The sequence below is a fragment of the Chelonia mydas genome, chromosome 20, assembly GCF_015237465.2.
Source record: "Chelonia mydas isolate rCheMyd1 chromosome 20, rCheMyd1.pri.v2, whole genome shotgun sequence".
Lineage (NCBI taxonomy): Eukaryota > Metazoa > Chordata > Testudines > Cheloniidae > Chelonia > Chelonia mydas.
In genome coordinates this window covers 2,764,999-2,791,810 of record NC_051260.2, presented here as the reverse complement: position 1 = coordinate 2,791,810, position 26,812 = coordinate 2,764,999, and the positions used below count along the sequence as shown (strand labels likewise).

General features: G+C 63.4%; 1 protein-coding gene across 1 annotated transcript; it reads left to right on the top strand.

The window, feature by feature from the left end:
- Positions 1-477: 477 nt before the first annotated feature.
- On the top strand, positions 478-26,608 carry BAZ2A (bromodomain adjacent to zinc finger domain 2A). Its single transcript, XM_043532608.1, is given in 31 exon segments — positions 478-592; positions 2,665-2,796; positions 5,988-6,125; positions 7,869-8,396; positions 9,092-9,277; positions 10,379-10,600; positions 11,442-11,630; positions 11,743-11,803; positions 11,929-12,037; positions 12,248-12,349; positions 12,691-12,907; positions 13,529-13,590; positions 13,737-13,802; positions 13,909-14,115; positions 14,462-14,716; positions 14,936-15,150; positions 16,078-16,152; positions 17,162-17,324; positions 17,706-17,765; positions 17,893-18,031; positions 18,124-18,677; positions 19,209-19,419; positions 19,849-20,004; positions 20,086-20,117; positions 20,119-20,244; positions 20,585-20,868; positions 21,241-21,373; positions 21,608-21,754; positions 22,029-22,261; positions 22,395-22,538; positions 23,012-26,608. Coding segments are annotated over 30 exon segments (5,247 nt in total). The 5' UTR covers positions 478-592; positions 2,665-2,732; the 3' UTR covers positions 23,181-26,608.
- The last annotated feature ends 204 nt before the right edge of the window (positions 26,609-26,812 follow it).

Genomic DNA, 26,812 nt, shown 5'->3' with positions numbered 1-26,812 from the left:
CCCCAATTGGGGGGGCGGGGAAGAGGGCGGCGCTAGGACCCGGCCCCCCGCCAATCCCCGGGGGGGCGTGGGGGGGGGGACAGGGCGGCGCTAGGACCCGGCCCCCCGCCAATCCCCGGGGGGGCGTGGGGGGGGGGGACAGGGCGGCGCTAGGACCCGGCCCCCCGCCAATCCCCGGGGGGGCGTGGGGGGGGACAGGGCGGCGCTAGGAGCCGGCCCCCCGCCAATCCCCGGGGGGGGTGTGTGTGGGGGGAACAGGGCGGCGCTAGGAGCCGGCCCCCCGCCAGTCCCCGGGGGGGGGGGTGGGGGGAACAGGGCGGCGCTAGGACCCGGCCCCCCGCCAGTCCCCGGGGGGGGTGTGGGGGGGGAACAGGGCGGCGCTAGGACCCGGCCCCCCGCCCGTCCCCGGGGGTGGGGGGGAACAGGGCGGCGCTAGGACCCGGCTGCCCGCCCGGCCCCGCTTCCTGCCCAGCGCGGCTCCCCGGACCCGGCCACGCTGAGTCGGCCCCGAGCCCGCAGCCCGGCCCGGGCCATGTGAGCGGGACCCGCCGCCGGGGCGCCGAGCCGGGCCCGGCACCGCCCGTCGCTCCAGGTCCGGGGGGGGCAGGGCGGGGGGGGGAGTGGGAGAGCCCCCCCCGCAGCCTGGGGAGGGGATCCCCCCGGTGGCTGGTTTGGGGGGGGCAGGGTTATGGGGGATCCCCCCGGTGGCTGGTTTGGGGGGGCAGGGTTATGGGGATCACCCTCTGGCTGGGTTGGGGGGGCAGGATTATGGGGGATCCCCCCCTGTCGCTTGGCTGGAGGGAGGGGGCAAGGCTGTGGGGGATTACCTCTTTGGAGGGGGGGGATTCCCTGTGCGAGGTGGGTTTTGGGGTGCGGGGTAGAGCCCAGGAGCCCTGGCTCCCAGGTAGGGATCCCCCTGCGTAGGGAGGGGTGCAGCCCCCTGTGCGGCTTGGGATGTGGCTGTTGCGGGATCCCCTCCTGGTGTGGCTGGGGGGGGGCAGGGAATGGATAGCTGGGGGGGGTCTCCTGTGTGTGGTTGGGGAGGGGGGAATCCTTGGGTATGTCTGTTGGGGTGGGAGAGTTCTGTGGCTGAGATCACAGGATAGCCAGGGGATCCCCCGCTGTGTGGCTGGGGGGGATCCCCCAGCATTTTGGGGGGGAGGGGCTGGGGGGGAATCCCCTGTGGGGTCCAGGGCTGTGTCACACATACACACGGAGCCCTGGTGCCAGCAGCCCTTTTCCTCTCCCCCCTGCAGGAAGTGGCCGGGAAATGGCAGCCGGGTTTGTTGCGTCTCTTGTTGTTTTTGAAATGTCCTTTTTTTTTTTTTTTTCCCCAACCCCATTTGGTTTCAGTTTCTGGACTTCCCGGAGCTTGGGAACCTGGGCCACAGCAGCCCCTTTCTGGCCGGCCCGGGTCCATCTCTGCCTGTTAAAAATTACCTTCCAGGGTCCAAGGCAATGTAAAAACCCTATTTCAGAGCTCTCCCTTCCCCGAGTGAGTTAAAAGCCCTTGGGGACAAGCCAAAACAGGGGGGAGGACCTTAAAACCAAACTCAGGGGCTGCTGACGCTGGGCGTGTGTATTCGTCGCTCTTGGTTCCCCTGACTAGGCCTTTCTCACGCTTGTTTTATAGTCGGTTTCCCTCTTTCGTTAGGTTCCCTTGTTGGTGAGGGAGGCCCAGACCCTGTCTGCACTGAATCCACCTCTGGCGGACCTTGCTGACGGGTAGAAGGCCTTGTCTGAACACACAAGACGTACCGCTTTAACTAGACCAGGAGAAACGTACAGTTCCCCTAGCGTCAATGCGGTTATCCCATGTAAACGGACAGGAAGGGGGGTGGACTATGCTGGGGTAACAGGGTTCATACCAAGGCTCGTCCTGGGGTAGCTGAATAGTCCCCCTACAAATCATGCACCCCTGACCGGACATGGTTGTACCAGGACAAAAGCCCTGGGTTGGCTGGGCCTAAAGCCATCTATTGTTCCTGAGCAGGGACCAGTTTTACAGGCTTGTCTAGACACAAGTTGTCCCAGTTTAATTTAAATCTGTGTAAACTGGTTTAGCTCCTGTGTGTGGACGCGGGTAATATATCGGTTTCAAACTGGTTACGTTGGTTCATTTGCGCCCCTCCGGTTACCGATGTGAGTTATAAACGGATGGGAACCAATATAAGGAGGTGTGCGCAGGTTACGCTGGTTTAATGAAACTGGTTTAAAGAAACTGGTTTAAAATCACACCTTCGGTTAACCCTTTGTGGCTAGATGGGTCTGAAGTGGTTGGGGAAACACAAAGCAGGTGGTTGGCGCTGCTGCAAATGTCTCAATAGTCTGTTGCCATGTTGGCTTGGCTAAACCCCTGTGTTGGAGAGGCTGAAATCGAAAGCAAAGAACCCCCCTGTTTTTAATCGAAACGAAAGCAACGCAACAGACCACCCACCTGCATTTCAATCGGCGTTGGGTTTAGCAAACCGGTGCTGCCTAGAATAATACAGGGCCTAAACTCTCGGCTGCCGTCTCTTGAAAGCTTCTGGCTGGTTCCGAGGTTCTGTGAGCTGCTCCGTGGGTTTCTAAGCATCCCGGTTCCCTGCCCACTGAATTGATCACAACTGCCTCCTAAGTACCCCCCACGCCCATTCCTGCCTGTGATGTTTCTCATTTGCTCAGGATCTCCGGCTGGGTCCAGAATCCTCCTTGTTCTTGTCGCCACCTCTCCTGTGAAATGGTCGGCTGCAATGACAAGCCGTGGCCTAATTCTGTCTCCTGCCCAGGTGTGGGGAGGGTTGCTGGCCGGTTGGGGTGAGTGGCTCGTTTCCGGGCGGGAGCCGAGGCCGGGGGTTGTTGGGATGGGATTTGCGGGTGTCTTGGGGTGTGGTGGGGAAGGTACTGTTTGTTTCAAAGGAATCCGATGCTGCCCAGTCCTGTCCGTGCTGGGCTGTTGGCCGGGCTAGGCCCAAGGAGATGTGTCTGCTCAGCCCCCGCACAGACAATCCGTTACCGACGGGGGAGGTCAGGGAGAGGCGTCTGGAAGCTGCCGGTGCCGGTACTGGCCCGCGATCAATACCCCATCGGGAGAATGACGCCCGCTCGCCTCCAGTGCTGCTCATCTGGGGAGGAGCTAATGAAGCAGACAGCTCACGGCTACAGCCAATGTTCTCTCGCAGCCGCGGCTCCTGCTTTCAAACCCTGACCCTATTAGTCGAACCGCTCCCATCCTATTCATCTCCCTCCTCCCTCGCTGTAATTAATTCCCCATCTTCCCTGCTTTTATTTGGTTCCCTCTCAGCCAGGCCGCACTCACCCTCCTCCTCCTCCTGGCTGCTTTCCTAAGGCCAGGGTTCCTCCGCCCTGCGGTTAGCTACCTCGCCCTCCCGTCCCCAGCACCTCCCTTCACCTTGGCACCAGCCTGGCTTGTCCCCATGCTCTCAGAGCTGACCCTGCAGCAGTCACCTGTCTGGTTCCGGCTTCTCGGCTCCTCCTCTGGCCCTTAAAGGGCCAGAAACAGGTTTGCCAGCTAAAAAACTGCTGCCGGAAAGGGGTGGGTGTGTGTGGTGTGTTGTGTTTTTTTTTTGTTTGTTTTTTAATAACTACACCACTGTGTCTGGCCCGGCTTTCCCAGCGCAGGCACGGGCTGGAGCCCTGTTCTTGTCATGGCTTGTAGGAGCAATCAGAGCCAGGCGGTGATGCTCTGTGCGGTGGGGGACTCTTGGTGTGGCTGTGAAAGGGAGACGTGCCTCTGAAGCGGGGTGGGAGGGAAGGTCACTTTCTCGGCTGATCGCTAGTGAATGTGACCTGTGCCCCAGTGAGCAGCACGGACGGGGCGTCACGAAGCAATAGCGAGGGGGGTCCCCCGCCTGCGAGATGAGTTGCCTGCCGCTGAAATTTCCCGAGTTGGTGAATCAGACGCTGTCGTTATCCTGCGCTGACGGGGAGCAGCCCATCGGGCTCCTCCGGCCTGGGAGCATTGCAGCGAATGCCGCAGAGAGTGACGAAATCGCCGGTCTCTGTTTCGACACTCCGCGCCTGGCCTGCTGCTGCTTGCAAGGCCGTGGCCTCGGTGCGGCCCTTCGAGAACGGCTGCTGCTGGGCTCACGCCGTCCCTCGGCCCTGCTGTGTTAAACCCTCGCCTTGTAACTCAGTGAGGCGGAGAGGAATCCACCATGGCCTGCGTGGGGAACTGAAGTGGGAGACGTGGGTTCTCAACAGTCTCTGCTGCAGGATGACCTCAGACAAGTCACTTCCCCTCTCTGCGTCTCCTTTCCCTGAGCCCTGAAGGGTCACCAGCCAAATCCTAGGCACACGCCCCATCGATAGTTGGGGTCTCTTGGGGATACCGTCATTCACATGCTAGAAAGCTACCGACGTCCGGGAGGGGGTTGGCGTTTGCTTTCCTTGGTGGCTAAGGCTGGTGCCTGGGTCAGGAGGGTTTTCTTCTGGAGTTGGGAGGAGGCAGAGATCAGAGCCGAGCGGCAGATACCCTGGAAGGCTTGTTCCAAAAGCCATCGAAGAGGAAACGAGCAGCAGTGCCGGAGGAATCGGTCGGGCTGAATTTCAGGTTTTTTTTCCCCCTGGCTTTTGTTTGCACCGCGGGCTGTCGGGTGTACGAATCCCCTGGAGACAGCCCATGGGGAGTTGGAGATGATGGGAGGCCAGTGATTAGAGATGGGCAGGGGACTAGGACTTCTGGGTTCTCTTCTTGACTCTGGCTTGCTGTGTGGCCTTGGGGAAGCACGTCCATCTCTCTCTGCCCTGTCTGTGAAATGGGGCTAATCCACCCACTTGGAGAGAAGTCAATAAAAGGCTAATAGAAAGCAAGTTTTATTACTCTGCCCCAGACTTGGGGGCGCGGGGTGGGGCTGCCCTCCCTCTGGCAGGCCGGGGGTGGGCAGAGTGATGCATTTACTCCTTGTCCCCGTTCCTTTATACGGGGAGGCGCTGGGGCAGCCGTCCAGACGTGTGGTTAGCACTGGCCCTTTGTGTCCACGACACAGCGACCGAAAGATACGACCCACATGCAGCTGGCGTGGTGGGTGGGTGTGTCTGGGAGGCGCCACTCAGGCAGGAGTGACCCGTCAGAAAGACGAGTGCCGAGCTAGCTGGGCTCTATGCCCTGGGATGACGTTCCCTGGCTTATTTCGTCCGGATGGTCTCTTTCGCGTGGATCTCGGCAACAGGAAATGCTGTTCTTTCCCAGTGGGGCGCGTGAGCCCTGTGAAATGGGCAAACAGCTCCCGGCCTGGGAGGGGGGCGAGGATCTGTAACCGAAACGTGCCGGCCTGCTGGTGGGAAGATGCTAGAAGCAGCCCCGTGGGATTGCTCCGGCTACAGCCGAAAACTCTCTGCAGCCCTCTGCCGGACCCTGAGCCCTGGGAGCAGAAGTGGAGCGGCTGAGTTTAATGCAAAAATGAATCCGGGGCCGGGAGCATGTGAGATCTCTCGGTAGCCCCCTTCCCTCGGCGAAGCTCCCAACACAGCAGTGAAACGCCGTCTTACGCCGACGTCGGTTTGTTTACCGGAGGGCTGCTGGCTGCTTGGGGCTGCTGTAGGGAGTTTTCTAGCCCTGAATGTTCCCGGTGATGGGAAGTGGGGACATGGCCCCTTTTCTCAGAGCCTTCATCTGTCAGCGTCACGCAGGCCGGGAATTTGCACCGTGGTTTCCGCGTCCACTTTCCTTCCGCCGATTTGAGATTCGGTTGCTTTCGTACCCGTTCTGCCCCCTTCTGGGGGATGGGGGGGGGGGCTCTTCATGCGCCGCTCTCCGGCTCAGCTTGTTTTCCATCCAACCCTCCCTCACCACCACCCCCCCACCCCCCAGTCAAGGAGCTTGGGTACAATATCCCCCACCTGGCCTTGATCCCTGCCTGGTGTCTGGGTGCATTATACCCAGTAGGCGGGGGGGGGGAGGGGGGGGAAGATCCTGTCCCCCCCGGGCAGCGGTTCCAGGTCGGGGCACTTTTAACCCTTTGGTGTCTCGTCTCGTCTCTCCTCAGAAATGGAAACGAACAACCATTTTAACTTCCCTGGCCTCCCCTCTGTCCCCACTGCCTCAGGACTGAAGCCCGCACCTTCCTCAGGGGACAGCCCCTACACTAACGGGTCTCCTATCAACTTCCCCCCGCAAGGAAAAGGTGAGTGCACGGAGGGGGGCTGGCCTCTTGAGTGGGCTTGGACCCTTCGGCCTGTCCACCCTTCAGAAATAACCCTCTGCTGGTCTCTAGCACCCTGGGGTGCTTAACAAACCGCAGTGACCACCCCCCCGCTCCTGCCAAGCCGGGGATCTCCATTGTCTGCACAGTGAGTCAGTGTCTGATTGGGGGAAAAGAACCCAGGAGTCCTGGGTTTCAGGCCTGCTGCTCTCGCCCACTAGATCCCACTTCCCGCGCAAACCCTGCATCATTTTGACTGGCGCCTAGCGTCCTAGCAGCATGTGGTCAGCGGGTTCGCTGGGGGCTGGGATCCTGGACGCGGGGGCTGAGCCAGTCCCCAGGGAGGAGGGGGTGCACAGGCTAGGGCAGGACCCGATCCGGCCAGGCCATCCTCTGGGTGGTGGTGCTTCCTGTGAGAGAGCAGGGGGGTCCCAAGGAGTTGGGGGGGAGGGGGAGGCGCTGAGGGCACCCCCTGCTGGAGTGGACGGAGCCCCCGTGCAGCAGAAAGAAGGAAGCCGTGTCTAGACTCCTGTCCCCAGTCCGTGGCCAGCCAACGTGGGGGTTGGCGTTGGGTTCGCTCCAGCAGGAGCAGGACTGGACCGTCTGGTTCAGGAGACCCAGGAGCTGAGAGCAGGAAGGTGGGGCTTGGAGGGGGCCGGTCGCCCGGGCTGCCCTGGGCCAGGGGATCCTCCTCCCAAGGAGGCAGCCACTGGAGAGGACCAGTTATCCCGGTTTGAAGGCAGCTGGGCCACGGGGCAGACACTGGGCTGGGTGCAGGAGAGGAACCCGGGCGGTGTGGGGGGGGTGGGATTCTGGCTGGGTTGGAGTGGATTAGCGGGGGGGATGGGGCTCTGTTTGGGATTGCTTCATCCTAGAAAAGAAACAACTTGCCAGAACGGGTCTTTGCATGGATTTGGCTGGTCAGCTGATCTCGCCAGCAGCCCAGCCGAGGGCCAGCTAATCCCCGCGGGACTCCAGAGCTGGCTCGGACACCGGGGCCACTCGGCAGGTTTCACCCCGACCTGCGCATTCTCCCTCTCCTGGGGACATTTGCCGGGCCAAGACCCCCCCCCGCCCCACCCCGGCTCGCAGCCCCCTGCGTTTGGAGCCAGAGCTGCCAAACTTCCCGCGTCCATGGCTCTGGGTGGCTCGGATGCCAACGGGCGGCTGGCCGCGTGGTTCCCGTCTACGGCGGGTCTCCGAGGTCTGCTGCTCCTGGGACAGAGAGGGTCCCAACATACGGGGCATAGTACCCTGCCGCAGCCCATGGGGGGGTCTGGGGGAGACACCTGGGCAGCTGGGGAGAAATCAGACAAACCCTCCTACCTCCCCAAGGCCCCGCTTTGGGCTGGGTGACTTGCTTGCATGGGGCTGGGGGGTCAGTCTGCAGCTGGCTTCCTCGGCCCTCTCCATACCGTGATCTCTAGGGGGCTGGGGAACCGGACGGCAGGACCTCGTCTGGGTTGGGCGAGGCGTTCCCCGTGGACAGCCCTTCTGTGGCTTCCTGTTCCCAGTTGCTGTCCCAGGCCTAGAGTTTCCGGGGGGGGTGTCTGTGCCCCACACGCTTTAAGCTCTCTCTGGGAAAATCCTTCACCCGTGCTGCACGCCTGCTGGCTTCCCGCCCTCGCCTAGGCTCTTCCCCGCAGAGAGGAAGGCCGGGATCTCCCCCCAATCTGTGTCCCCGGCACAGCCAATTAACCAACGGCTCTGCCTTTCCCTCGGCAGGCCTGAATGGCGACATGAACGGGAATGGCTTATCTACTGTATCTCACACTAGTACTTCAGGGACCTTCGCTTCTGCCGGGCACTCCCTCGACGCCTCCGCCCTGCCCCACCCATACGACTATCTCTGGAACTACCCGCCGTACCAGCCCGGCGGCCTCAAGGAGACCCCCGGCGTCTCCCAGTTCTCCGGCCTCGGACAGTACCCGCTCAACGGCATCCTTGGGGGCGCCCGGCCGTCGTCCCCGGGGCACAACACTAACCCCCGGGGGGGCCAGGAGTTTTGGGCCAACGGCACCTCTGGCTCCATGGGGCTGAGCTTCGATTCGCAGGAGCTGTACGACTCCTTCCAGGATCACAGCTTCGAGCTTGTGCCAAACGGCGCCAGTGGTTTCTACGCGGCCTCCCAGCCCTCCCCCATGCTGGGCACCGGCCCGGAGGGGTCCTTGGCGGCAAAGGAGATGCCGCCCGCCGGCGAGGAGACCGGCGCCGCGCTCATGGGCAGCAAGGAACTGGAGGAGACGCAGCCGGGTGAGTGGGGGGCAGGAGAGGGTCATGGTTAAATCAACCCCCCTTCCTCCCCCGCAGATCCCTGCTGTGGTGTAGAGCTGCCCTGAGACTGCTCCGAATTGGGCCCCCTGCACTGGGTGCCAAGGGCTTTTTCAGCAGTGGTGGAGGGAGCCCAGCAGCGCTGCCTGGCTCCCTACCCACGTTCTGCACTTGCAGACACCCCCCGCCCCCACATGCCCAGGGAATTCCCCAAGGGCAGGGGTTGGGGATCAAGCCCATGACCTGGGAGAGGGTAAGGAGGGGTGCGCCGGGTGGGCGGCTCCCCCTCCCAAAGGAGGGAGGAGATGAGTTGGCAAACTTGATGTGTTGCGAACAGGGCTGTGGAAAGCACAGTCTGGGGGGGTGGGGACCAGCAATTGTGCCATGGGGGAGGCCGCGGCATGAGCCCTGCTGAGCTGCCCATAACCGACATCCTGCCCCAGTCCAGGAGCTGCCCAGGCAGCGTCTGCCTGGCTTGGCTGCCCGGGACTCGGGGCTGCTGACGGCAGCCCTGTGCCGGCACCGGGGCCGTCCGGCGCTCCGCTTCTGAAGCGGGGTCCCTCCTGGGGTGCTGGGACTGTGGGGGGGGGTGCCGACACCTGTGTGGGGAGGGGCACGGAAGGGTTGTGTTAACGTGTTCTCTTTGGGGTCGGGGGGGGGGGTCCGGTCATGTCTAGACCTGCAAATATGCAGCTACAACAGGTCCGGGACAGGTGTGGAACCGCTCAGCCAGGAAGCTTCCGTCTTGTCCCCGGGCACCGCTGGGAGCTGCCTGGGTGACACCTCTGTCATCGCCGGTCCCCTGGCAGACCCTCCTCTCCTGAGCGAAGACCCCCTGGAGCCCTTCGAGTCGCTGGCTAGAGGTAGGGAGGCTGGTGGCCGGCCCGAGAGGGTGGACCCCCTTCCCCGGGAGGTTGGCTTGGGGCATGAAATCGGCAGAGGGCGGGCGGGGGCGGTGATTTGGAGAGGGCGGGGTGGGCATCGCGGGTGGGCGAGTTTGCCGGTAACGTGAGCTGCCTTTTTCTCAACGCTGGGCCCACTGGCGTGCCGTGCCCCGTCCGTGGGGAAGCTCCCAGGCCGGCCGGCTGCGGGACCAGAGCGCGCCGCTCGCTCGGGGGGCGTGAGGTATTCAGAGAGCCTCTTCGATCTGGGGTGAGGGGAGGAGGAAGTAAGGGGGCAGGTTCGTGAAACGGGCTGGATCTCGACCAATCAAAGGCTCTGTCGGCCTGCGCCCTTTGCCCCGCTGGCGTTGCGGGTCTGGGGGGTCAGGCCGCTGGGAAGTCTGGCGCCGAAGCCGCTGACTATTTGCTGGGCCGCGTCCCGGTCCTTGAAAAATGTCCCTTTCTGGTGCTGGCAAACTCTTCCCACCTCCCTTTGGCCCGAGCCACTCGGCCCCAGCAACGGTGTCAGCTGTGGGGCTGAGACCCCCAGGGGCAGCGCTCGGGGTTCACGTGGTCTCTAAGTGCAAACTTCCTCCCCTAACCCTGTCAGATCAGCACTGGGGGCAGCAGTGGGGACACGCATTGCCTCTTATACCCCTCTGGCTGTGGAATCCCGCCCACTCGTAGGCGGAGCCATGAAATCTCTCCCAATAGGGGTGGGGTTACCGGGCCTGGCTTCCTTGTTTAAAGGGCCAGGCTTCCTTATACACAGTCACCCAGCCCAACTCGCTTCCGGGATGGTTATTACACAGCCATCTTGGGTTTCGGTTCCCAAAGGAGCCGGGGGCGTGGCTAGAGCCAGCGAAATCCATTAACCCCTGGTGTGCCGGAGCCAGCGAAATCCGTTAACCCCTGGTGCGCTGGAATCACGGGAAGTGCGCTCAGTGTGGGTTTAACTTCCCAAGCAGACACCCACCCCACCCCAGCTGCTCCCCAGGCATGACCGTAACCACAATGGGGTGAACACTCGCCCCCTGGTAGGACGCGCCTAAGGCATCTTGCTCCGATTTCCCCACCCCGCAGACCCAGGGACCGGAGATCTCTACGAGATGGACAACTCCCAGCTGGTGAACGACAAGTCTTCTCTGGAGGCTGCTCCGGACATCTCGACCCTCGACTGCTCCGAGAGCCCCTCCCTGAACAACTCCAGCTCCTTCAGCCTGCTGCCGGACGACAGCCAGGCCCCCTCGTCGCTCTTCGTCAGCCCCGTCTCGCCGCCTGTCCTGGGGGAGGCCGTCTTGCAAGGTAGGGGGCGTCTCTGGTGCGGAACCGGCTTACGAGTGGCTGTGGGGCCAGCCCGGGCTGCTTTGCAAAGCGCACAGCTGGTGGGGACTACGTGTCCCAGCAGACGCTGCGTTATCTCCAGCCCAGCGGCTCAAACTTTCTTCCGGGGAGGTGGGCGCACGGCGTGGGGGGAATCCTGCCTAGTGTTGTGTGTTACGGCAACGCCTGGGAGTCCGAGACCGGGGCCCCATGGTGCTGGGCGCTGTACGTACCCGAAAAAAGACAATCCCTGCCCCACAGAGCTTCCAAGCTCCGGCTAAGAGGTGGATACAGATGGCCGGCGTACCCCCAGGGAGGTGGGCCTGTGGAAAGCCGGGGGGTATTGAGTGGGGAGGTTGGTTCTAAGGGCTCCAGCCAGGGGAGAAAAATCCCAGAGGAACCATGAAAAGCAGCAAGGCTCGGGGTCTAGCCGAAGGGGTGGGTCCCCCACAGCAGGATTTTAGCAGGGGGCGTATTGGGAGCCCCAGTCCTGCAGCCAGCCTCTGCTGGGAGCATGGCTCAGCGGTTACAGCAGAGGTGATGCGGCACCGGGGCTGCCGTCCCGGCTCGGCTGCAGACTCGCCGCATGACTTGACAGGGTTTGTTTCATCCTGTCGCACCCCCCGCCCCTCCGCCCGAAAGGGGAGTGCCAGTGCCTGCCCTATGGGTTGGGGGGGCAGAGACGAATCACTGGGATTGCCTCGAGTGGGGGGACACAGCATGGGGTGGCAGCCTGGCAAATAACCCCAGCAGACAGCGTATCCCCCACTTCACCCCAGCTGGGTCCTGCCCCACGAGTCTCTGTCCCTCCCTGGTGTTGCAGACAGCAGCTTAGACCTGCAGGACGGGGGCGACCCAGGGGAGGAGGATTCGGAGTCTCTGGAGCGCAGCCCCCCGCTGGAGCCAGAGTCCCCAGCCGCCTGTCTGGAGCAAGAGGAGGAGGAAGAGGAAGAAGTGGCTGAGGACAGCTGCCTGGAGGCTCCAGCCGCCCCGCTCAGTGCGTCAGCAAGGGGTAGGTGAGAAGCTGTTTACCCCCGGCTGTTCCAGCCCCTTCCCCTGCCCCCACCCTGGCCTGTCAGCGAGCAGCTGGCGTGCAGTGAGTGACTGGCCCCCTGTCTTGGCAGGCGAAGTCCCCCGCAGACGGATTGCCACGGTGGAGGAGGTTCGCTTCCCCCTGCAGCACGGGTAGGTGGCGCCCTGCGCCCGGGGGCTGGTCCTGGAGCAATGCCGGGGGGGGGGGGGGGGGACGACGGGACGGCCAGCGCTCTGCCCAGGTGGGTGCCGGCCACTGACGGGCCTTTCCCGCGCAGGTGGAGGAGGGAAGTGCGGATCAAGAAGGGCAGCCACCGCTGGCAGGGGGAGACCTGGTACTACGGGCCCTGCGGCAAAAGGATGAAGCAGTTCCCGGAGGTGATCAAGGTAAACCTCTCCCCGTCAAGGACCAGGGCGGAATCCCTCGCCCGTGGCCCTCGGGAGGCTGGCGTGGCGGGTTGGAGCGGGCAGATCCCTGCTGCTGGGTGCCCCCGTGACGATGCCCAGTGTCAGCCTGGGGGGGGGGGTTGCCCGTTGTGCTGCAGAGGGGGGTGTCCCGGTGCCTGATCAGCCCCATTTGCCTTGTCTCTCCCCCAGTACCTGAGCCGGAATGTGGTGCAGGACGTCCGGCGCGAACACTTCAGCTTCAGCCCCCGCATGCCGGTTGGCGACTTCTACGAGGAGCGGGACACGCCCGAGGTGGGCACCTTCCCCGGGGCGCAGGCTGCAGCCAGCTCTGCCCGGCCACGGGGCCTGCTCGTCTCTTGGGAGCGGGGTGGGTGGGGCGGAGGCGAGCACCCGTTTATTGGGGATGCGCCCGAGGCGCAGGGTTTGCAGGGCCCGGGGCCCCATGGCTTTGCCAGCTGGCAGGTCGGAGTCCCTCCCGTGCTCCCTGGAGCCTCCCTGCCCGGCTGGTGCCCTCGCCACGGGCGTAAAAGGAGACTTCCCCAGGGGCCCAGGCAAGCGGGCATTGGGGGGTCAGGTCAGGGCTTGGTGCAGAGACCCAGCGGTGATTTCCAGCTCCCCCCTCTCCCGTGCAGGGCTTGCAGTGGGTGAAGCTGACCCAGGAGGAAATCCCCTCACGCATCCAGGCCATCACGGGCAAGCGTGGGCGCCCCCGCAACGCAGAGAAGGAGAAGGCCAAGGCCAAGGAAGCGCCCAAGGTGAAGCGCGGCCGGGGCCGGCCCCCCAAGGCCAAGATGGCCGACTTGCTGAGCAAGACCGATGCCCGGCTCCTGAAGAAACTGGAAGCCCAAGGTACCCTGCCCCGTGTGCCATGCGGCCCCTGTGCCCTAAGGGAGCTCATCTGCTGGCCCCGATGCGCCGGCCCATTCCCATTGATTTCAGAGCAGGGACGGGGCTGCTCAGCATCGCTCTGGATCCGGCCCCACCCTCAACCCGCTCCATGCCCCAGCTGCAAAGGCACCGTCCAGGGAGGAGTCCGGCTTAGACGCTGCCAGCTGGAGGGCGTGAGCTTGGGCCTGCTCAGGCAGGCTGGGCCTAAAACTGCAGCCTCGCTAGTTCTGCCCAATCCGCTCCATTCAGTGCAACCCCTGGCCCGTCTCTCCCGTCCCCCCATCTCGGCGCACGCTACCGAGTCGAATGGCAGCTTCCAGACAGCGTGCAGTCCCAGGGCCGCGTTCCTGGCCACCAGGAGACACGAATTCTCCGCCAGGTGACACCCACAGCTCGGACCTGCCCCCTCCAGCGGGGCGAGGGCCTAGAGAGGCCTGTGTGGCTGCTGGGGCACGGGAACCCAGGGCCAGGGAGCTGTGCCCAGCCTGGGAGTGGGGTTAGGGGTGCACGTTCCCCCCCGGCTGTGCCAGACTCCACCCTTGACTCCCCCCCCCCCCCCCCCCCCCCCCCTCGGATTTGCAGAGGTGCTCAGCGACGAAGAGAAGCTGAAGATGAGCAAGATCAAGAAGAAGATGAGGCGAAAGGTACGAGCGGCGCTGGGGAGGGCTCCCTGGTCCGTTTCCCCTCCATCTGGGGCACCCAGCCGGAGCTGGGAGGGTGTCTCTTTCCCCCCACCCCACCCCCAGTCTGGGACTCCCCTCCCACCTGAGCTGGATTTCATCCCTTCTAGGCAAGGAACAAACAGAAGCAGGAGGCCAAAGTGCCCAAGCCCAAGGAGGCCAAGAAGAAAGCCAAGGTGGGTGTGGAGGGCCCTGTTTGGGGGGGCGGGGGGGAGACACAAAGCGGGGGGGAGGCTGCATCCCTGACTCGCCCCCGTGCCGGTCGCTCTGTCTGTCCCCCAGGCGAAGAAGGAGAAGGCGCGGCCGGAGAAGCCCAAGGAGAAGGCGCGGCCCAAGGAGAAGGGGCGGCCCAAGGAGAAGGCCAAGGCTGTGCGGAAGGTGGACAAGAACCTGCTGGCCCAGCGGCGGCTGGAGGAGCGGCGCCGGCAGCAGATGATCCTAGAGGAGATGAAGAAGCCCACGGAGGACATGTGTCTGGGCGACCATCAGGTGGGGTGAACCCCCTGGCGGGAGGGGGGAGGTCAGGGCCCCCCACCCCGAGGCTAGCGCCCGTCTGGCTCTGCAGCTTTGTGGGGAGCGTCCCCCAGCTGCCCTGGGCTCCTACGAGTGGGTCAGGTGTGGGCTCCCCGCAGGGCAAGGGCTGAGCGAGGCCCTCGCCACGTGGGGCACGGGGCCTCGTGCGTCTTGCGCTGGCCCTTTGGGGGTGGGGAGGCCAGTATCACACGCTTGTGCGTTGGGGGTCGGGGGGAGGAAGAGAATCCATGCTGGCAGGGTCCTTGCTCCAGCCACTCGGCCCCGCTGACCAGCCGCTCGTCTCTTTTCCACCCCCCCGCAGCCCTTGCCAGCCTTCTCCCGCATCCCCGGCCTGGTCCTGCCCAGCGGGGCCTTCTCTGACTGCCTCACCATCGTGGAGTTCCTGCACTGCTACGGCCGGGTGCTGGGCTTCGAGGTGCCCCGGGACGTCCCCAGCCTCTGCACCCTGCAGGAGGGGCTCTTCGGCGTGGACGACAGCCTGGGCGAGGTGCAGGATCTGCTGGTGCGGCTGCTCCAGGCCGCGCTCTACGACCCCGGCCTCCCTTCCTACTGCCAGGTACGTGGCCGAGCCCCCTGGACTCAGTCTGAACGAGGCGGGCGTGGGGCCGGGGAAACCCAGGTTCCGTTTCTTGCCCTGCCCCACACTTCCTGCATGACCTGGGGCATTGTGCAGCCAGGATCCCGCCTCCCCCGTATCCCAGCAAAGACCCTCCCCTGACCCCTCCTCCGCTGCTTTAACTCCTCTCCTCCTCCTCTTCCTCCTCCTCCCCCCCAGTCCCTGAAGATCCTCGGGGAGAAGGTGTCCGAGATCAGCCTGAACCGGGACACCGTCTCCGAGATCCTGCGCTGCTTCCTCATGGCCTACGGGGCCGACGCCGACCTATGCCACGGCCTGCGGACCAAGCCCTTCCAGGCGCTGCCCCCGGACCGCAAGGCAGCCATCCTGGCCTTCCTGGTCAACGAGCTCAATGGCAGTGCCCTCATCATCAAGTGAGGAGCGGGGGCTGGGCGGGGCCGCTTATGCCCTGCAGCCTTGGCGGGGGGGGGGGGGGCGAGAACGGGGAGCAAAACCCAGCTGTTGCCTCTCACAGGGTGATACAGGCCAGGGAGACTACATATCCCAGCGTGCATTGCGCCGCCTTGAGCCTAGGGAGACTACATATCCCAGCATGCATTGCGCCGCCTTGAGCCTAGGGAATGGTGCAGACCAGGGAGACCACATATCCCAGCGTGCATTGCGCCGCCTTGAGCCTAGGGAATGGTGCAGACCAGGGAGACCACATATCCCAGCGTGCATTGCGCCGCCTTGAGCCTAGGGAATGGTGTAGCCCAGGGAGACCACATATCCCAGCAAAAAGAAAAGGAGTACTTGTGGCACCTTGGAGACTAACACACTTTTTTGCGGACACAGACTAACACGGTTGCTACTCTGATACATATCCAAGCATGCACTGGGCTGCATTGAGCCTGGGGAATGGTGCAGGATAGGGAGACTACATATCCCAGCGTGCATTAGGTTGCCTTGACCCTAGGAACGGTGCCGGTCAGGGAAACTAGATATCCTATCATGCTTTGGGCTAAGCGCTCAGCGGGCTCGTAGACAAGAAGTCCCAGAATGCAGTGCTGCCATCTGGCTCTGAGTGGGAAGCTTTGCTCCAGTCCAGGTGGGAGTGTTGCATGCTGGGACTCGTAGTCTACGGGCTGTGTCCTGCCCGCCCCAGCCGTACACGCTCTGAACCGTTCCCGAGCACGTGATGGGCAGGGACCCGACGGGCTGGGCCTGGAGGCGAGATCCGGCCCTGGCACCCTGGAGGGTGTTGCTCCTTTGCCTTCCCCAGGGGGCGCGGGGCGGGGAGAGGTCCGGACGGGACCGCTCTGCGGGTCTCCCCCTAACTCAACTCTGGGCTGTCCTTGCAGTGAAATCGACAAGACTCTGGAGAACATGTCCAACTACAGGAGGAACAAATGGATCATCGAGGGCAAGCTGCGCAGGTGGGTGCTCCTGAGGGCTTCGGGCGGCCGGCTGGGTCGGGGAGGAGGCTGGGAGCTGGCTGGGGGGCGGAGTTTCCGGGCAATTGATTAGCCAGATAATGTCAACTGACTGCCTATGATTCGACCAGAGTTAAATATTCCAGCGAGATGCCCTGAAGTAGGCGCTGACCTACCCTTGCGATCGCATCTTTCATCAGTTGGAACTTCATTTCAACACGGTTTCCGTTCTGAGCTGGAGTAGCTCATCGTTTGGAATGAAGCACCAATGTCTAAGCCGGGATGCTCAGACCTCAGGGGTTCAGGAGCCAAATTAGCGCTCCGCATTGCCCAGCAGCGCCACCGCCGTGTGAATTCATTGGTCCGTGGACTGGAGCGCTAGGGACTCCTATTTAAAGAGTATCTAGTTCTTATTTATATATGATTCTCACCCGGTCCGTCATTCTGCTGTATTATTCCTTCATCAGCTGCAGTCGGTTAAGAACATAGCAAAAGCATCCTGACGGGCTGATACTTTAGACGGGTCAATAATTAAGTCACACGGTGTTTTAATGTCGTGTGCCGCAGAGAGACGCGGGGGAGACACGGAAGAGCCACTTGCGGCTCGCGAGTCTGTCTGGGGATCGCTGATCTCGGGCGCAGCCTGCGGGAGGCCGTGAACGCCTCTGGCTTGTTTTTGGTGCTGTGGTTTATAGTTGGAATAAGTCAGTGCTTTAAAATATTGGGCCATTTTTGATTGATGAACTGACCGCCTATTTTACGATCAGTTAAATGACCAGCCCTACTTCTGGCAGAGAGATTTATGGGGTGGGGACAGAGGGGCTCCAGGTGTCTTGGTGAACTGGAAGGAGGCTGTACGTTGCTGGATCCGCTCTGCCAGGGCAACAACTGAGCTCCCGGCCTGTTGGATCCAAACTGTGCGCCTGCCCCCCGCCCACGTGGGTACCCGAGGGGCGGAAGGGAGTCGGTGTCCCCGGCTGGCGCTCAGGACACTCCCTGTGTGGCTCGGCAGGTTGAAAATCGCTCTGGCCAAGAAGACGGGCCGCCCGGAGCCCGAGATCACGGGCCTGGACGAGGGGCCTAGGCGGCGCAGCTCCCGGCTCCCGGAGGAGACCAGGGGCCTGGAGGCAGAGGAGGAAGAGAGCCGGGGCCGGAAATCCCGCAAGGATGAGGAGGTAGCTGTGTGTCAGGGCCAGGCCCCAGGCAAGGGGAGTGGGGACGTTCGCCTCTGGCTTTCGGAGGCAGTGTCGTTTTTAAGGGTTCGAGCAGAGGCAATGGGGGAGACAGGACTGCTGGGTTCTTGTCCCAGCTCTACCACTGACCCGTGCAAGTCTCGTTCCGTGGTGCCTCAGTTTCCCCAGCGGCGCCATAGGGGTGACAGCACGAGGGTGAACCAGAGCTGCTGATGTTGAAGGGGTTAAAGGAGGGACTATCCTCTTCCCCCCTCCCCCCCCCCCCCCATCCGCATAGGGGTCCCGTATGCAGAGCCAGGGGAACATGGTGGGCAAGGGGGTGGGGATTCACTCCTCCTGACTGTCCTGTCTTTTCCCGCTCAGGCCAACATTCCTGCAGCCAGCGTCCCCGAGCTGGAGAGACAGATTGAGAAGCTAGCCAAGGTAAGGCTGGCCCATGTTGGGGTGGGAAGCTTCCGGGCTCTGGATCCCCCGGGACAGCCCCCGGGACAGCCCCCAGCAGACGATACCTCCCCCCGGTTCACCCTCTCTGCCCTCTTCCCCCGCACAGAGGCAGATGTTTTTTCGGAAGAAGCTGCTTCACGCTTCGCAGACCCTGCGGGCCGCGGCACTGGGCCAGGACCGCTACCGCAGGCGGTACTGGGTCCTGCCCCACCTGGGCGGGATCTTCGTGGAGGGCTCCGAGGCAGGTGAGCTGAGTCGGGGGCCTCGTGGGGAGGGGGGGCTGTTGGAGCGGAGGGGCTTGCACGGCTCTGATCTCTTCCCACACCCCCACCTGCAGCTACGGAGGAGGGGCCCAAGGACACGGAGCAGGAGGAGGAGAAAGAGGCGGCCCCGGAGATCTCCCCAGTGAAGAAGGAACCGGTCACGGTGCCCATCCCTGCCCGGCCAAACTGCCCGGCCTCCCGGGCGCGGGGCCGGCCGCGGAAAAGCAAAGAGGAGCCGGCCCGGCCGGGCGGGCCCAAGCCCCCGCCCCTCAACGGGCTCCTGGAGGACTCAATGCCCCCCTGCCAGAGCCAGCACGACCTGAGCCAGTCGGCCTTCCTGTCCTGGCTGAGCCAGACGCAGTCGTCCCTGCTCAACGGCTCAGTGCTCACCCCGGACAGCAGCCCCGGGAAGGGGGACCCCAGCCCCCCTGCCCCCGAGGTGCCCGCCCTGGAGGAGAGCTTCCCAGAGACAGCGGAGAAACGGGGGCCCTGGTTCAACCTGCTGCCCAGGACTCCCTGCCATGCCGCTGCCCCCCTCGCTACCTCGGAGGAGGAGCCCCCCTCACGAGCAGCCCCCCAGCCTCACAGCCTTCACCCCGGGGACCAGCCCAAGGCCATGGGCAGGCAGGTGAGAGCTGCCAGGGTGCCTGGGGCCGCTGCTGGAGTGGGCGCGAAAAGAGTTTGTGGAATGGGACACGGGTGGGGGGGCCTAGCAATTCGCCGTTGGCAGGCGCCTGACTCGCTGACCCTGTGGTCACAGCTGGCACGGCCAAAGGGACCCTCCCCTCTGGCCCCTGTAGGTGTCGCTCTAAGCAGGGCTGGAAAGCTGCCCCATCCTCTTCCCTTAGCCCCTGCGGCAGGATCTGGGCCCCAGGGAGGGGTCAGGGGAACTGGCTGGAGCCTGGCGGATCCGCGGGGTGCCTGGGCTGAGGGTGTGGGGCTGAGTCCAGGGAGGAGTGGGGTGGTGGCTGTGAGGGGAGGAAGGGTGGGCAGGAGCACAGACGAGGCCCATGGGAAATTAAGTGAGCCATGTCACAGGGCTCCCCTCGATTCCGAGCCCCTGCGGGGCTGGAGGGACTGGCTCCCGGGGGGGGCGGCAGGGCTGGGGCAAGGGCTGTGCACCTGGCACCTCTCACCTGCGCTGTCTCTCTCCTCCCAGCCAAATGGCCCCGCCTCTCCCCCCCTCGCTTCCACGCCCGTCCACGCCAGCCCCAGGGTGCCCAGCACGTGCCCGAGGGGCCGGGGCGGACCTGAGAATGCCCAGGAGCCGCCAGGGCAGCCCAAGCGCCGGGGCCGGCCCCCAACCAAGTTCTTCAAGCAGATTGAGCAGAAGTATCTCACCCAGCTGATGGCACAGCCCGTGCCCCCAGGTGAGGATCCCCCCGCAGCTGAGCAATGCCCCCAGCCCTGCTCTTCTCTTCTCCCCCGGGGCAGCCCAGTTCCCCACCTGCCACTTCCAGCATGGCTTTTTCCCCCAGTGCCACCCTCTCTGCCCATCCAGACTTTCCTTCCTCGCCTGGGGGTGGGTGGGTCTCCCCCTTGTGTCGTACCCCCGCCCTGCCATTCACTGGGGGCACCCAGCCTCGGGTGAAGCACAGGGTGGCGGGAGACCACGTTCGCCCACGTCTTCATTGAAGGCAGGGAGCTGGGTTTCAGTGCCAGTCAGGACTCCTGGGTCCTGTTCCCTGCCGTGCTGCGCGGTGGTGGGGATTGTCGGATTGTCTCCCGTTCCTTGCTGGGGTCCCCTTCCCCTGGGTCCCCCCTCCCCCGGCTCAGCCGGCTCCCTCGCTGCCTTGCAGAGATGCAGAGCGGCTGGTGGTGGCTCAAGGACCCGGAGGAGCTGGAGGCCATGGCCCGAGCGCTGCACCCGCGGGGGATCCGCGAGAAGGCCCTGCACAAGCACCTCACCAAGCACAAGGAGTATCTGCGGGAGGTCTGCACCCGCACCACTGCTGGTGAGGACGCGCCGGCGGGCGGGGAGAGGTGGGGTGAGGGGGGAGGATGCCAGGCTGTAACCCTGCCTTTCTCCTGCTCAGATCCCATCTTCCAGCCCCAGGCCGCCGGCCCCCCCCGTGTCTCAGGAAGCCTTGGCCCGGTGGTCCGTGACGGAGCGGGCCTACGAGATGGACCTCGCCCTCCTGCAGTGGGTGGAAGAGCTGGAGCAGCGGGTCCTGATGGCGGATCTGCAGATCCGGGTGAGGAGCCTGGCCCCCGCTCTAGCTTGGGAGAGCTAGAGGGTGCTGTGGTTTGCACACCTCCTGGGTGCTGCAGGGTGCACCTGGCGCAGGGGATGGGGCCCTGGCCCAGGCGGCTGCCCGGTCATTCCAGCGAACTCCTTCCCCGGGTCCGGCTGCCTTGCCCAGACTCCAGGGTCCCCCCCGGGGCTGTGAGCTCAAGAGGTTGGCACCTGGATGAGTGACCCCAAGGCAGCCCCAGGTGCTGCTGGGTAGCTGGTAAAGCCGGCCGGCATCCGTGCAGGCTGAACCGCACCCCCTCGGGATCCCGGCCCCCCTCTAAGGCTCTCCCTCCCCCCAGGGCTGGACGTGTCCGAGCCCCGACTCGGCCCGGGACGACCTGCAGTACTGCGAGCACAAGGTGGGGGCCCTGGAGGACATCACCCTCAAGAATCGGCGGGAGGGGTTGCCCCCGCGCCGGGAGGCCACCAACCCCCTGGACCTGGCCGTCCTGCGGCTGGCGGCGCTGGAGCAGAACATGGAGCGCCGGTACCTGAAGGAGCCGCTGTGGCCCCCGCATGAGGTGGTGGTGGAGAAGGCCGTGCTGAGCAGCCCCGAGGCGCTGGACCTGGGCAGCACGGAGATGTAAGTGCCTGGCCCGTGAGGGGGCAACGGGGGCCTCTGGGACCGGACTCCAGAGCACAGGCTGGGAGCCTGGGCTCCTGCATTCTTCTCCTGGCTCTGGGATGGGGGTGGGGTCTAGTGGGTTAACACAGGGAGTTGCTGGGTGCCAGGACTCCTGGGTTTTCTTCCTTCTTCCATTGCCTTGCTATGTGGTTTGGGCAAATCCCTGTCTTTCCATGCCTAAGTTTCCCTCTCTGGACAACCTAGTCAGTAGCTCCCTCCCCAGGGCTGGGTGGGGGGTGGCAGTGAGGGTTACTTAGCATGTGACCAGCTCCCCGTCAGGGCATCCTCCATGTGCCAGACTGAGTGTCTGTCCGTGTCCGTCCCCCCCAGCGCCTACGAGATCACTCCCCGGATGCGGACGTGGCGCCAGACCCTGGAGCGGTGCCGGAGCGCGGCCCAGGTCTCCCTGTGCATCTACCAGCTGGAGAAATCCATCGCCTGGGAGAAGTCGGTCAACAAAGTGGTAAGGGGTTGGGGTGGGGTCGTGCAGGGAAGAGGTGGAGCTCCCTGCTGCAGGAGGGAGAGTCGGGGCTGGAACTCTGTTGGGGGAGCCATGCTCCCAGTGTAGGGGCAGGGAGGGGGTCAGGACTGGATGGACCTAGTAGGGTGAGACATAAATGCCCGGCTGGGCTGGGCTCTTGTCGGGGGCTGGAGGCTTCTCTCAGCCCGCCCACCTCGCATTCCCCTCTCCCCCCAGACGTGCCTGGTGTGCCGAAAGGGGGACGACGACGAACACCTGCTGCTGTGTGATGGCTGCGACCGCGGCTGCCACCTCTACTGCCACCGGCCCAGGATGACGGAGGTGCCGGATGGGGACTGGTTCTGCTCCGTCTGCGTCTCCCAGGTACGCTCCCGTGGGAGCCCAGCTGGCCTTCGACCTGTGCATGGGCTGAGCCTGGCTGCCCCCCTCACCGAGTTCTTTCTGAGGCCAGATAACGCCCCCTCTCCCCCACCCCATTCTCAGCACGGTCCCCTGCTGGGAGCCAGGACTGCTGTGGGGTGGCTGTGTGATCTCGGAGGAGCGTCTCCCCTTGTGCCTCAGTTTCCCCAGTGTGCAGGTTGTGGGAGGGAGCGACCGGTCCCAGCGGGTGACTCCCCCAGTCTCTCTTTCTTTGCAGGCAGGAGGCGAGTATTACGACGACCCCAGTTCGCCCAGGCGGGGCAAGAAGCGGAAAGGCGGGCGTCTTTTCGGGGGGGGCTTCCCGGAGGAGGAGGAGAGCCCCGGACGCCGGGTCCTGCCGCGGAGGCGTGACACCCTGTCGGTGCCCCGCTACTCAGGGGAGGGCCTGTCCCCCTCCAAGCGGAGGAGACTGTCCCCACGGGGCCAGAGCAGCGACCTGACCTTCTGCGAGTACGTACCCTGGGGTGTGCCCCCCAGCTGGGGCGGGGCCTGATCAGGGGGGTCATGTGCATGTCCCGGCGGGGGGTGGGGGGTGTGTGGCACTGTACACTCCAGTTTGATATATGTCCCTCCCCTTCTGCAGGATCATCCTGATGGAGATGGAGTCTCAGGAGGACGCCTGGCCCTTCCTGGAGCCCGTCAACCCCCGGCTGGTGCCCGGCTACAGGAAAATCATCAAGAACCCCATGGACTTCGCCACCATGCGGACGCGGCTGCTGCGGGGCGAGTGAGTGCCGGGGCGGGGGGCTCTGCTCTCCTCCTGGGGAGCGGGGGGCTCTCTGCAAGGATCCAAAGGGAGGCATGGAGCTTGCGGGCTGGTGCCGCGCGACCTTCCCTGGGCTGCCTGGCCCCAAGGACTAAGAACCTACCTGCACCCATCTGGCTGTGTGGGGCTGGCGTGGGGGCCTCTCCTCCTCCTCCTTCCCAGGGGCTGGCAGGTCACTGCCCAGGTGTCACTGGGCCAGAGGGGCAACTGCTGTGGGGGGGGAGGATAGAGGGAAAGAGCCAAGATGGGGGATGGGATGGGAGTGGGGGTCAGGCAATGGGGGGGATGGCGGTTGTGGGGTCAGAGGGCAGGAGAACTGATCCTGGAGCACAGGGAACCAGGAACCCCGAGACTCTGTTCCCTGCTCTTGGAGGCTGCTGTGATTCGGGAGGGGGGCACTTGGGGGTGACTCAGTCCATTCCCCCCCCCCCCAGATACGTGAGCTGTGAGGAGTTCGCTGCCGACGCCACGCGGGTGTTCGACAACTGCCAGACCTTCAACGAGGACGACTCGGAGGTGGGCAAGGCCGGGCGCGCCATGCGGAGCTTCTTCGAGAGCCGGTGGGAGGAATTTTATCAGGGAAAACACGCTCCTAACCCGTGAAGCGGGAGCCCGGGGCTTGTGTGGGGATGGAGCCCCCCTCCCTCCACGCTCTTGACCTGAGACCTGTCTCATGCGGGGTGGGGTGGGGAGAGGAGAGACACCCCATCCCCCCTGCAAAAGAACTGACTCCCCAGGAGCCGATCTTGCTGCCTGCTGAATTCCCGACGGAGGCTGGTCCCGACGTGGCGTGGAAAAGGCTCCCCTCCCCACCCCCACCAGGGGGCTTGGGGTAACGGGGCGTCTCCACAGCCCAGCTGCTCCCTTCCCCCCCACCCCACCCCACCCCCCAGCCACCCGGACTCACGGACTGTGTAAGCCAAAAAAGAAAGAAACCGGGCGATCGCTCGTCGGGTTCCTTTTCTACGTCGCCACCGCCTGACCCGGCAAACGAGGAAAGACCCCCCCTTGGCTGGGAGTATTTAACATAGCAATAGTTCGTAGTGAACGTGTATGAGGACAGTACCGCTGTGCGCTGTCCCTGAGGCATTAATGGCCAGTAAAGTGAACTCAACTCCTCGAGATTCGCGTCGAGCTTCACGCCCGGACCCGCTCGCAACGACACTGAGACGTGCTGTTTCCACACACCCCTCCCCCCGCCTCGCTGCTTCCCTTCCGGGACCTTCCCATGCCTTCCTTCCCCTGCCTTTACCTTCCGGGACCTTCCCATGCCTGCCCCTCCGCCTTTACCTTCCGGGACCTTCCCATGCCTGCCCCTCTGCCTTTACCTTCCGGGACCTTCCCATGCCTACCTTCCGGGACCTTTATACTACCTCCTTCTCTAACCCTAACCCTCTTCCAACCCCCCCCAAAAGGCCCCTCCCTCTCCCCCATCAGGTCTTACCCTGGCAGACCCTTTAGCAGCGGGTGTCCCTCTGTGTCCCCCACCCACCCCCCTCTGGGTCAGAACCTTCTCTCCTGTTGGACTGTCCCTTCCCCCCACCCCTATTATCTGTATCTGGGGGGGGCGGTATCTGACACACCCAAGGGACCTGGGCTGGGCTGAGCACGGCCTGGAGCTGGGGGTGGTTCTGCGGGGGGGGGGTAGCTCCTTCCCTGCCTCTGCTCCTCAGCAAGAAACCCCCTAGCCCCAGTGCCCTGGGCTTGTTCATGGGATCCCAGCCTTACCTCGGACCCTGACTGTTTGTGCCCCTCCCCCGGGCGTAGGGCTTGTGGTGTTTCCTCTTCCTTCAGCCCCCCTCGCTCCCCAAGCTGGTGGGTTTGCACTCCATGGGGGGGCCCAGCCCCCCTGCGTGCTCTTCGCAGGCAGCACCCATCCCACCTTGCCGCAGCAAAGAACCGGCAGGGGGAGCAGGGCAGGACCCCTCCCTTCGGGCTGGCGGCTGCCCCACAACGGGATGCAGGGGCCAAAGGGGTGGTCGACACACACACACACACACACACACACACACACACACACACACACACACACACACACACCCCCCCCCCCCCCGCCCAAGCCCCTGAATGGCTCAGCTGCCACCAAGGACTCCGCTGCCCAGTGTGCAAGCCCCACCCCCAGCTCGTGGGAGGCCCCGCCTCTACTCAAGGCTACATTTTCCCCCCCGCCCTCCCCAGCACCGCTCTCTGGGCCTGGGGGACCTTGGGCGGGGGGGGGCCCTTTGGTGAAGGTGCACCAGGGCCGGTGGCCAACCTCGCAACCTGCTCTAGGGCAGGGGAAAGGCCCCTGGCTCCCGACACTGCGGGGAGCCCAGGCCCCTTGGTCCAAATGGAGAGTCTCCCTCTGCCCCGTGACCCCGTCCTTGGCTCGGGTGCGGGAGAGCTGGAGGTGAAGGCTTGCTTCTCTTCCCCCCCCCCACGCACCCCCAATCCTCCCCAGCTGCCTAGGGGGGCTAGGCACCCAGCTTAAAATGAAGGGGGGTGGGCACTCGGCTCCCTGCATGGATTAGCTGCAGCCTGCGCCCCCCACCTCCCCAGTATTGAGGGTAATGTCTGCTGGTGAATGCTGGGGGGGGGCAGGGGCTGGCCAGGCCTTATCTAGGCAGGGGAGGCTGAGCTGGGTTCTGTCTAAGCCCCCCGGCCTGTTCTGTTTGGAAGTAACTCCCCCCGCCGATGGCCCCCTGTTAACCCCTTGCTCATTCACTCTGCGGCCCTTGCTGGTCTCCCCCAGGCCTTTCTGGAAAGTGGGGGTGGGGGGGTCCCTTGCCCTTCCCAAGTCTTAAGCCCAGTCCGGGGATGGAGAGTCACGGAGCTGGAGTGATGGTGTGGTAATCAACCCCCTGGCTGCCCCCCAGCTCCTCAAACCACGATATTACGGGTACTCGCTTTGGGGCGGCTGGCGGGCGGGCCCTAGTGGAGCCCCCTTCAGAGTCCAGTCCGGCTGTGGGACATCTGGGGCACCGCCCCCCCCCCCCCCCCCCGCCCCCCAGCCTGTCGTCCATTCACCACAAGCACTGAAATCAACCAACCTACCTTGGGGGGGTGGGAAGCCCTGCGATGGAAGCAGCCTCTGTCATGCATTCCCCCACCCCCCGGCCCCTCGTCTTTAAAAAGTAGCCTTGTTTTTATCAAATAACCTCAGACCCTTTTTATGTTGTTTTTTTGCTTTGAAAGAAGAGGTGGATTTGAAGTCTGTTTGAACTGACTTTATATTATGCATAAATATTTATATTTTATCTAAATAACGGCGCGGTAACAAACTTTTTTTTGTTTTTTTTTGGGGGGGGGGGGGGGGTTGTTTGTTGTTTTTTTTTTTACTATTTGGGAGCTGTCAGGTTTCTTTGTTTTGGTTTTTGTCATGGGCGAGTTTTAGAGTCTCTGTAAGGGTGTGGTGGTGTTGGTTTTTAAAAAAAATTTTTTTCCCTGATAAGATGCCCTGAATTTTAAACCCTCACCCTCCCTCTTAGCCCCTGCCATCCCTCCCCCCCCCACCCCCAAATTACTCCAGACGTGTCTGAAATCCCGCCAGCCCATGCTTCCTTACAGGGGATGCACCAGCGGGTAGAAATCCGTTCTGGACTGAGTAAGAGAAAGGGTAAGATGTGGAATATATTTTATTTTTTAACCCTTAATGAGTTGGCTTTGGAAATTACATTTTTTTGAGGGGGGGGGAGTCTAGAACGGGCCCTCCCTCTCCCCTCCCACCCCATCTCTGTCTGATCAAACAGGAAGAACCAGCCGCCCTAAAAGAAAGATATTCTCACGTTCCCAGTAAAAGGATCCGGACTGGCTCTCTTTTATATAGCCCAGCGTGGTGGTTCAGTGGCTTTTTGATAATGTACAGGTTTTGTGAATTTAAATTTCTTTCTTTCTATATTTTTAGGACCAATCTCATTTTTAATAAGGTTTAAAGGAAAAAAAAATATTCTAGATTAACTCCTGTTTGTTGCCATGTGATGTTCCCACAAGTGCAGCCGTAGAGAGTGCTTGTCAAGTTGCGAGAATAAAAACAAACCCACGTTTGATAGAGACGGCGGCGTCGGGGGTGTTTCTGGTGGGGGCGGGCGGATGGGGGTGGGGGCAAGAGCCCGGCTGGCTTTTCAGGGCCGAAGTTTGGCCTTCGGGTCGGGAAGGCGGAACGGGGATTAGGCAGAAGCCGTGCCTAAGAGAGTTAGGAGCATGGAGTCAAAGGGATGTGAGCTGTAGGAAAAAAATTCCTCTTTCCCTGTGGTTTT